At 36.7% G+C, this 11,876-nt stretch overlaps 1 protein-coding gene across 1 annotated transcript in view; it reads left to right on the top strand.

Annotated features, from left to right (window-relative positions):
• Positions 1-1,701, top strand: part of LOC101566362 (syncytin-1-like) — a 3,949-nt gene extending 2,248 nt beyond the window's left edge. The window contains exon 2 of the mRNA XM_023701901.1: positions 14-1,701. Coding sequence (XP_023557669.1) covers positions 14-1,236 — 1,223 coding nt within the window. The 3' untranslated portion in view covers positions 1,237-1,701. The remainder of the gene's footprint in view (positions 1-13) is intronic.
• The last annotated feature ends 10,175 nt before the right edge of the window (positions 1,702-11,876 follow it).

Below are 11,876 nucleotides of genomic sequence, written 5' to 3'. Positions count from 1 at the left end.
GTCCATGTTTCAGATGGGGGCGGCCCTCAAGACCAAATCAGAGAATTATTGGTCCAGGAAAGGATCCAAGAGATCATAGACCAATTATTCCCAAAGATTCAATATCATCCCTTAATACTTCCTAAATCTAGAGGTATAGACTTGGATCAACAGACATCAGATATTTTTATAGCTACCCATAAGGCTCTCAATGCCTCCAGCCCCGAGCTGGCTAGAGACTGCTGGCTATGCGTGGTCTCTGGCACTCCCTTGCCCATTGCCATTCCACCCAATTCTACCTCCCCTCCTATAAACACTGGTAATTGCTCCTTCAGTTTGCCTTTCAGAGTTCAACCTTTGGGTTTCAAAAATCCCTCCTGCATTCAAGGAAAATTTAACAAGGACACATCTGACGTTGATGTTGGCTTTGTTACATTTACTGTCTGTAGACATATAACCAATTATAGCTCACCCCTCTGCCCGCTAAAAGGACAAGTTTTCTTTTGTGGAGGAAATATGGCTCTAACCTTCCTCCCTACCAATGGGACAGGACTATGTGTGATGGCCACCTTATTACCTGACATAGATATCATACCAGGAGACGAGCCTGTTCCCATCCCTACCTTTGACTATATCTCAGGCCAGTCTAAAAGAGTAGTCCAATTCATCCCTCTGTTAGTAGGCCTAGGCATCTCTGGAGCCTTGGCTACAGGATCAACAGGAATGGGAATTGCAATACACTCTCATATTAAACTCTCTAACCAGCTAATTGATGACTTCCAAACCCTGTCTAGTACAATTCAGGATGTTCAAGATCAATTAGATTCTCTTGAGGAGGTAGTCCTCCAAAATAGAAGAATGTTAGATCTCCTCACAGCAGAACAGGGAGGGATCTGCTTGGCTTTACAGGAAGGTTGCTGCTTCTATGCAAACAAATCCCGTATCGTCCGAGACAAAATCAAAAAACTTCAAGAGGACCTGGTAAAAAGAAGAAAGGAGCTATTTGACAATCCCTTTTGGAGTGCCTGGAATGGGATACTGCCCTACCTCCTCCCCTTACTCGGGCCCCTCACAGGATTCCTAGTTTTACTATCTCTGGGACCCTGCCCCTTTAACAGGCTAATGGCCTTTGTTAGACAGCAGGTTAATGCCATAAAACTACAACCCCTACAGGTCCATTACCATAGACTTGAAATGACTGATATAGAAAGCTACTCAAATTTTAACAGATATACACACGATGTCACTGAGCCTTAAAGTGCCTCGGCTTTCTCACCTTGGTGCGATAGACTGGAAAGTCAGAGAAGGGCAACTGGGACTCACACGTGTCACCAACCACCACCTAAGACGGGAACTGGGCCTTATGCTGTCCAGCCTTCTAATAACGGGTAAGGTAGAGTTGGGGTGAAGTGCATGCTCCCTGACCCAAGCCAGACACAGTCTCCTCAGGGACACAGTCATTTCTTGGCATTTCATATTAAAAGAAAGGGGGACCTGTGGGAGACCAATGTTTGGCCTCATACTACAGACTGTTGCATTTGATCTGTTGTCTTGTGACCTTCCCAGAGCTAAGTTTCTGTTTCCCTGCCAAGCCATTTCCCAGAAGTCACATGCCTGATCTCCACCCTAGAGACCACCCCTCAGTGCCTAACAACCTGATGATGTGTTATCACTCCTCCCTCTTCTTCCCCGCTTCCTATAAATTCACTGAGACTTCCTTGAATAAATAGGGCTTGATCAGAACCTTTGTCCTGCCTCCATTTCTCGTGTCTCCTGTCCCTATTTCATCCCCACTTCCCTTCCAGGGTCCCGCGGGTTGGGTCAGTTACCAGAACTTGGAAGGTCTTTGGACCACAGATTGAATCTACTTTCACTTTAATATTGTGCTTCTCAGCTCTGTAAGATGATGATACACAAGTGTATGTGTGAACCACCCAATTTTTGCAATTTTGTTATAGTGTTTTTGTAAGCTCATTAGAAACACAAGGAGTAAGAATTCCAAGTGTATTTGCTATTTGAATAAATGGTGATGATGTTTGGTTGTTGAAACCATTAGAAGTCATTAAGGGCCATATGGATCACCCATAAGATGTCTATTTTGTAGTTCTGCAGAACCATATGATACTAATCTCTTACAACACTTCTGTGCCAATCCAAAGTAATTGTGATTCATAAAATCCTTTCTTGATTTTGCTGTAACAAGAGTGATAAGAGTTTGGGCATTTTTTTTTTTAAAGACAGGGTGTACAGGATCTCACTGCATAGATTGGACTTGTAGTGATCCTCCTGCTTACAGCCTCCAAAGTACTGGGTTTATAGGCACACGCCACCATGCCCAGTTTCAATCTCTGTCTCAGTGTAATCTGGGGGTGGGGCCAGCACAGCTGACCAGGGGATGGAACTCCTGGCTCCTGCATCCACCCAAGCGGGCACTTTAATCCGCTGAGCTATTTGCTGGTCTAGGTTTCAGCAATTTCTTTTGAATCAGACACACAGCAAAATAAACCATTGCTTAGATTTTGTTCCCATTAATCAATTAAAAAATTGTATTTATTTATTTATTTATTTATTTATTTATTTTGTCATGCCAGGGATTGAACAAAATCAATAAGGCAAGCACTTATTCTACTTATTCTCCCCGGCCCTACAATTTTATTTATCTTCAGATACTATGTTGTTGGTACAGACATAGCTCTTATTTTCGCATATTTACTGAAAGAATTTAGTGATTCTACTTCTATAATTTATGCTTCATCTATTATTGATTTTTATATCTTATTATTTACTTGTTTTGTTTCCACAGCTAGATGATGAGCTTTTTAGGGGTAGGATTTTCTTTTACATTTCTGGTATTTCCTTCAAAAAGAAGAACATGAAATGTGGAAAATATTCTTTAGAAACTTATGAAGTACACAGAGACTGCAATCACATGAAATCTGCAGTACTTTCATAGGGTGACATCTGAACATTTCAGAATGTGATTTGAAAATATTCAGTGGAAGCGACTCCAGATCAGGATCTTCACTAGCGCATTTTAACTAACTTTTAAACTTAAAATGCCATGCCAATTAAATACTACACTTTGTGTGCCGTTCCTTTGAAGAAAGATGAATCATAGTAAGTTCCTTTAAGAAGGTACAAGTATACACTAATTTGGCCCTCAATCGTAAAGTACAGTAGCAACGGAGGAAGGTAGTGCAGTTCAAAAGACTGAATAAAGCAAAGGGAGATTTAGAAGTTAAAAGGAGGTTACATAAACTTAGAAAATTTAAGGAAGCTGTTTGCAAACTAACTGTATATTCCACATAATTAGATCTTACAAAAATTACAGATAACTTTTATATTTTTAATCACAATTCTAGATCACAGTAATATAAGTCAGTTTTAGATTAAAATGTATCAGATTAATATTTATTACTGAGGCCAGCCTGATAATTCAGTGGACCAAAGCACCTACTTAAGTGGAGTGCAATGGCTGGGGTTGAATCCTGGGCCTGTAGTGCTGGCCCCGCCCATGGGATGAGCTGAGATGGCCACTGACACTGGGTGTGCTGATGCGCGCCTGTAATCCCAGCACCTGGGAGGCTGAAAACAGGAGAATCACTATACTTCTGATCTACATAGTGAGACCCGATAGACCCTGTAGACCTTGTCTACAGGCGAAAATAAAAGAATTTAACACTGAAATTATAAGACCTAATAGACAAATCACAAACATATTTACAAATATCAAAATTCTGATTTTGATGGTGAATGTTTTGTTTTAACATTTTTAGATTTAATGCATGAAGAGCATATATTTCAATTATTATTAATGTAAATTACACAAAATAATGTGAGTCTCTCCTAGAATCTAACATTCATGAATATCTTATTTTCTGAATTTTTACTTTAATGACAATAGCATATGTATTGTTTAAAATTTTAAAAAATAATATACAATTATATATGTATAACAAAGTGGTTTTAATAAATCCTACATGGTATAAGATATTGGTCAAAGAAAATTGGTTAACTGTAGCCCAGCACACGCTTGCACTCAGTAGAGGGCTAATCAGTGTGATCCGTGTTCTTTAATTTGTATGCTAAGCAGATGAACCAAATGCATTGTTTTTCCCAAACAAATGACTCCTTATCATTTAAGCTTTCCTGAATTTCAGATGGTTGTTCATGACGCCAAATCCATTTTATCTTAACTAGACAACAGGTATTTTTAAATTTGTACTTTAAAAATCTTGTTTAAAAAAGTGTATATATTTACCATTTTTGAAATGATCACTTCAGAACAATTGTATATTAGCTTAAGTTCTTTCCAGAACTTGTAGAAAAAAGTTAGAAGTTTTTTTTAAAAAATGATATTATTATAGAAGACTATAAATTGGCACTATAATTTTAAATTTTGATTTTTATAAAACTAATTATTGGGGCTGGGGAGATAGCTTGCCAGTCTAAGTTCTTGCTTGGCGAGTGCAAAAGCCCAAATTCAATTCTTGGTACCACACACCATGCTGGCCCCGAAACTGGGCGTGGTGGCACATGCTTGTCCCAGTGCTGGGGAGGCTGAGACAGGAGGATCATATGAGTCTGAATTGCATAGTGAGATCATGTATCCAATAAATAAGTAAAAATAAAATATAAACATAAATAAATTAAAAAATAATTGTTACTGTAGAACAACATGTTATTTTAAGTGGAGTTTGTGATATACTTTTATTTCCATTTATGTCAACCTGTACAAATAAGCAGTAGTTATAAATGTCTGTGTTGAATAAAAAAAGAAGAGAACAAAGCAAACAGTTCTGGAGAGCATAAATGTGTCTGGCTTCAAAGTGACATGAAATAAGACTCATCATGGACACTACAAATTATAGTTATTTCAAGGTATATTAACCAAGGTTTAAAATCTAGGTAGTTGTTAGACATAGAATTAACATGCCAACCAAGTCAGCATTGTAATATTTGGGAAATGTAATCATTCTTTTCATCACAATCATGTTTACATTTTTTCATATATTTACATTTATTTTGAAATTAAATATATTAAGGAATAGTAAGAATCAAACTCCAGATCAGCTCCTGCAGCAGCAATTTTGTTAGGAAATGAGCACAGTTGTTATCTTTATTGTTTTATGGAATAACTATGCATTGGAAGCTAATAAGTTTATTTTTAACATAGGAATTTATTATTACCAAGTAGATGTTTATTTATGGATATTAATAATTACTCTATATCACTGAGATAGCTTATATATGTTGAATAAAGATATCATTGAAAAAGTGGGAGGAGAAAAATGACATGAGATTTTATCACAGTAATCAGAATGCTAGAAAATTTAAAACTTACTAATTACATTCTGAGAATTTTTTGTTTTATATTTGCAGGCCTGAGTCGACCCTGGGTACTTTAAACAGTGGGAAACAAAACACAGATAAAGGAGGACTAGTGTGTGGAAGAATCATGAGAAGCTCCTGAACAAGGTTTCCTTGTTTGCTTGTCATCACAAGAACCTACTTGGCCCAAACAGTCTTCACACATATTTGCGTAGACTCCTTCAGGTTGAGTCACAAGGTGTATGTTCCTCCAACAACCACGATCATTTGTGCGTGGCCTGCATTGACTCACATGGTAAGGCAAAAGCTTAGACGTTACCTGACATTTAAACAGGCAGCAGCCCTCTTTTATTTACTAATATTAAGAAAAAAAATTGGACCTAACGCCATCTAAAGAACTGAAGTCAATGTGAAACTCTAACACTCTGATAAATGAACCAACGAAGAAGCAAATGCTCACATATCTACCTCCCCATGTGGGTGCTGATCCATCCCCAACTGCACATAGATATTTGTACCTGGAAATAACAGCTCAAAACGATTGGTTCCAAAGCCCATTTCACTATTTTCTTCCTAAACCTACTTACTATAGTACTTTTCTCCAATATTAGCAAATGCAATAGATTTTTCAGCTATTCCAACCCAAATACTTAATTTTATTTTCTCTTACACAGAATATGACACACAAAACAAACCTAAAAGCACATGTCGAATATACATGTAAATGGATGAAAATGTACAATATGGATTGACCATTAAAATTCAGGATAAAAATTCTAGAAATGAAATATGTATAATTTTAAAAATACACATTTATATATTTGCATATATATACTATGATTTATGCATGACTTACAAGGCAAAGATGACATGAATTCATTATTTTTAAAATTTTATTTATATATTTAAAATTATTTATTTATTTTGGTACAGGGTCTTGCTAGGCAGCTCAGACTCATAGTGATCCTCCTGTCTCAGCCTCCCTAGTGCTGTGATTACAGGGGTGTGCCACTATGCCTGGTTTCAGGGCCAGCACAGCATAAGGCCAGCCTGGCATGTGGTACTAGGGGTCAAACCTGGGTCCTTGCACTTGCCAGGCAGGCACTTAGATTGAGCGGTCTCCTCAGCCCCATGAATTCATTATTGATAAAGCAAATTACCTCACACATATTTTCACCAATAATGTTTGTCATTTGGCTCATAGTAAATTTCAAAATCAAACATGTAAGAAATTGTTAAAAGTATTCCACTAATTTTAAAAGGGAGATTTGCTTATAATAATAAATGAAAAATGATACAAAAAGTTTTTCCACTTCTTTCAGCATTTGGAATATGATGTAGAGCTATGCTTTGTGATTTACAATAGTCAAGTGGTGAGATATATTTGGTTTGCACTTATGAAGTATTATAGAACAAATACTTATCCACTCTTGTATCAATCAAGTTAAAATTTCAGTAGAATGAGCGATTGTCTAATAAGTTCCATCAACCTTGATTTGATCATAAGACCAAAAAGTATAAAGTTAGATTTTGGTGATTTTTCACATTCTTTGCCATGCACACGGATGCAAGTGGCTCCAGATCAATGTCTGCTTTCCTATTGAGACATAACAACAAAACCTTCCTGCTTCACTGAGCTGCACTGCTGCAGTGAAGGGCAGCTGCCACTACAGAGTTGACTTTAGGGGTACCTGGGTACGTTCTGTGACCCCAAATGCTTTTCAGAATCTCATTCTTTCCAAACCTCCCCAAATGACCCTGAGGGCATGGGACCTAGCTAAAAAGACACGTGGACTGTCAAAAACTGATGAATAAGAGCATGTGGCAGTGAAAGCACAGGATGTAAGTGATGTGACTGGAACTGGGCTCTAAATAACAAGAAGAGGGTGAACTCCCAGCTACGGACAGAGATGACGTTCACTAGAAACATAAACTCTGCTTCATGTCAAAATACGTTAAGGGCTTCTTGCAATCTGGAGTATTCATCCAACTAAGAGTCTAATTTTTGCCTAGATTTTAATCCTTATATTTTATACATGATAAACATAGATAGTAAATTTCTCACAAATTAGATTTCCTTGACAGCCAGGATAATTTATTAGGTGTGTGAAACCATCTTCAATGCAATACCTTCAAGTGCTACATCACTGAACTTAGTGTCAGATTCTCCCACTAAGTTGCGTTTAGATTCCTGAGGTCCTATTGAACTGAGTTCATCAGTATATTAAATGTGACTGCAGTGTTTTAAAGAGCTAATACATCCTTCAGTGGAAAAGTCCGTAAGAGTAATAAAAAAGGCAACATTTCGTTTTATTTATTTAATTCAATTACTGTTCTTTTTATATGTATGCAAGTTCTTTTCTTAAGGTCTAAAATTTTCTGTAATAGAAGACATTTTCATGCCAGTAAAATGGATTTTACATTTGTCCTTGCTATTATAGAGATACCTACTCTGGAATAGGAGAGACTCTAGCACTCAGGAGGTGGAGGCAGAAGGATTGTTGCATGTGCAAGACCAGTCTGGGATACAAAGTGAGCTCAAGCTTAACCTAAACTTCATAGGAAGACCTGGTCAAAAAAAAAAAAAAAAAGCAAAAAAAAAATATTAGAGATCAGTGAATGAACATCAAGTAAAGACATTCCATAGCATCTTTCTTGAAAATGTAGAATGAGGAGAGTGGCAATGTTTATCTAGCTTCTATTTGTCAAACGTTGTAAATTTCTGAAAGATTTTACTATATAGTAAATAGTCCTTATTTTTATTTTTACTCATAATATTGCCTCCTAGAAAGCAGGAATATTATAACTTAGTATCACTATAATTTATATCTTGCATTTTTTAAGATCATCATACAAAAAATCCAAAAGAATTTAGGCACATTGTTGTAGTAAGAAAGACATATTTGTTAAACAAAATAGTAAATAATATTAGAAAATATGTAGTTAACAACAAAATGTTCTGTATTAGGACATATTCATGCAAACACAGCTGCATATGCACAAATACTTCTTTGAAGGCAATATACCCATATGGAATAGATTTCATGACACTTGTCATGGTTTGGAGGTTTTGCATGAGGAACAATACAATACAGGACGCATTTTCTAAGATTATTTTATAATCACCCAAAGAATCATATACAAAAGTGGAGGAAATTTGTCCATACACAAAAGATCAAAGAATCCAGCTGAGGGCCTAGATCCTAATATCCTACATGAATCTAGCTCAACACTTAGAGTCCATAATAATGCCTCCCAGAAGTCTACGTGGAGGCCTAGAGCCATGACAGTGTCTCATGCAGGCGCGCTCCCACCTGCTCTGGGAAGGCCCAAAGGTCAGTGGCAGAAGCTAGAAAGTGTGTGCCAGTGGGATGAAGGATCTAAGGGACAGCAGGCTGAGGGATCTGAACTTGAGCCAAGAAGGAATGCGCAAGGTAAGAACCCGAGCTCCACGCAAAGGTACCACCGCCATCTTCAGCAAGAGTGAGGTCCCGAAGTCCTCCAGCAATTGGGAAATCTGAGTTTCCACCAGGAAAGCCGATGCAACAAGCTCTCCAAAATGTTGAACTTTGCACCATCGTCCCCCGCCCCCTCAGTCAGGAAGCAATGCTCTAAATAAGGCCCGGAGTTCCTCCAAAATGAACCGTGGTCATTCTCAGCGGCAATGAGATCCCAAGCTCCTCCTCTGAGAAGAACAGCCAAGTTTATCAGGAAAGGAAGCATGACAAGATTCCCCAGAAGAATACTCCAACAGAACCAGCGGCTTCCAACAACTCCAACAGCTTCGCAAAATGGCTTTACAGCTTCACCAGTTCTACCTCTTACGCTGCTGTCAACAATCCTTAGTTGTGCCTCCCACACCCAGCACTATGCTAGTTCAATTAACTCGGGTGTAACAAGTTGAGCACCAGTTAACAATCCACTATAGTATTGTAAGAAGGAAAATAACTTAAAATTACTGCAAATAATATTACATATAAATTCAGGATATAAAATCAGCTAATTCCTTCTAAATAAATTCTGACTTATCATTTATTCTTGTTAGGAAATTCTTCTTAACCTCTTATTTAGCTGAAATTATTTTCTTATAAGCTAGGATGGATATTTCCCAGTTTTAGTACTCTTTTTCAAACGGAAATACAGTAGTAGCATTTTGCTCCAAATGTTCATTATTTCTTAAAATGGACCCTTCTTATATTTTTAAGCCATTAAAGATTATTTTCCTAAAAAGATCTTACTAGATCCCTAGACTGATTAGGTCTGTTTTTCATGGTCTCTTAAGACCAATTTTAACACTCATCATATTTTATATTACTTGGACTTTTAGAAATATAGCTCTGCTCTTTGACTTACATGAAAAAATAGGTCATAACCAGCAATGAGTAATTAATATCATACAATGAGACAATTCAAATTTATAACCAAGAACATCTTACCAAATATCAGGCTGCAGAGTTAACTAATTATCTATTGTCAAATGCTTCATTTAAAAAAGAGTAAGCAGAGTTTACAACAGATGGCACCCAATCTATGATGGCTTCACTTATATTTTCCATGATACAGTGCATGTTTCATACACATTCAGTAGAAACCCTTGACCCACGAGATAGCTGAGCATACTAAGCACCTGCCTAGGCAAGCACAGAGCCCAAGTTTCACTCCCTGGCACCAAACTCTGCACAGTTCCACCCCAAGACACACTGAGCAGGCCACTGAGACTAGGTGTGGTGGTGCACACCTGTAATCTCAGAGCTGCGGGGGTTGAAAACAGGATGGTCACTATGAGCCCGAGCTGAGGCATTGTGACACATACATTAAAAAAAAAGAAACACTCCATCAAATTTTGATTTTTTGTTTCCTCCCACCTCTGTGATATTTCGTACACTACATGTCGCCCTGATCACATTGCTCTCATTGAGAACTAGAGCGAGCCACGAACTTGCTTAGGTATGTAATCACAGGAGGAAGCCAGCAATAGTTAGGGTCTGAGGTGCTAATCTACTGCATTAACCGGGTTAGCTCTAGTAATATATTTTTACCCTACCACATATTTTATTTTATTTACACTTGATCTTAGCCAAAAGGCCGAGAAGCGATATATTTTATTTTATTTAAAAAAATATTTACTACTATGTTTGTAGTACCTACTGATTACATTCTTGGTGTGCAGTTGATCCCCATAATGCATCTTAACTCTGTTTTTATCATCTTCTTATTTTCTCCCTCGCCATTTTCCACCTTGAGGCCCTTTGACAATATTTTCAAATTTTATAAGGTCACCAGGATGTAATTCCATTATAGTCAAGAATTACCTACATTATAAACTTTAGTTTGATATTTTCCAGTTTCTATGCCTATATATAGTAACATAATTTTTATTTCCACTTTTTAAGATCTAAATATAATTTCATTATCAGTATAAAGACATTTCTAAAAATGATCTCTTTAGTTTTTAACAATAATTTTATTGCAAATTAGGAATATAAATGACTAAAAATGTGCCCAATTTTTGTTTGAATATAACTCAGTATCTCCAGAGATCTGTCTTGCATTGTACATATACTAAATCCAACCTGCTAGAATAATTTTTAAATTGAATGATTTGTAACTTTTTTGAAATACAGAATTTGCTTTTTAGTAGGAAGTTGGCATTCAATCATATCATGCAAACAAAAGTTCTTTGACATAACTATTATGCATGCTAGCAGGCTCTTTTTGTGTATTATGTCACATATAATAAAGATATATATTTAATAAATTCTCTTCTATAAAAGTGCAAAATTTTAAGAAAAAAACACAAATTCTATTTTGCTTATGGTTTAATGGCGATACTCAGCTTATGATGTGTTTCAAATATTATTAAGAATAAATGCAATGTAACTACCATTTATAGAGTGGTGCTCTGGCCTTTCCAGTGAAAAGAAAGGTAATGGATTCAAAACATGGAATGTAGAAAGTTAAACAAAACAGACCTTCCAGTGTTCAAGACAATTTAATAACAATTTAAAGATGCGAAAAAAAGAGAATGGAAAGATAACACACAGAGAGCAAAAAGAAAATGGCAAATCTGTGAATTGTGGCTGAAGGGCATAGAAAAATGCACTATAAAGTAAGATGATCTTGAAAGAATCTGTTCTTACACGTTATCAATCAACATTAAAATTTTCCCATAAGACTATTTATAGGTGTTCATATTTTTAAGCTGTTAGCTTAAGATTAGTTGTTTTCTTATTTTGAAATGGGAGGAAACATTTTTCCTCTGGTAACAAATGATAGTTAATATTATACAGTTTTACAAACATTAACAGATTTGATACTCACCTGATAGTGAAAAACTGAGTAGGAAACACTGAGCTAAATTGAATTATCATACCTTTGAGTGTGGCTGCAGGGATTGCTGATGCCAGAAGACCCACCTGGCTGTGAGTAGCTAGCTGGCTGTGAGTGGCTCCACCCAAACATTTTGTAAACTAGGTGGGATAAAAGGGAAAGTGAGGCTTTCCTTACTTTGTTTTCTTTTTCTGTGGACTGTTTCTCCTCTACCATGACCCTGGCTTCCTGCCCTA

The sequence above is a fragment of the Octodon degus genome, unplaced genomic scaffold (assembly GCF_000260255.1).
Source record: "Octodon degus isolate 3935 unplaced genomic scaffold, OctDeg1.0 scaffold00143, whole genome shotgun sequence".
In the NCBI taxonomy this organism is placed as follows: Eukaryota; Metazoa; Chordata; class Mammalia; order Rodentia; family Octodontidae; genus Octodon; species Octodon degus.
The sequence above is the reverse complement of the archived record's forward strand: the minus strand, read 5'-3'. Positions and strand labels throughout refer to the sequence as shown.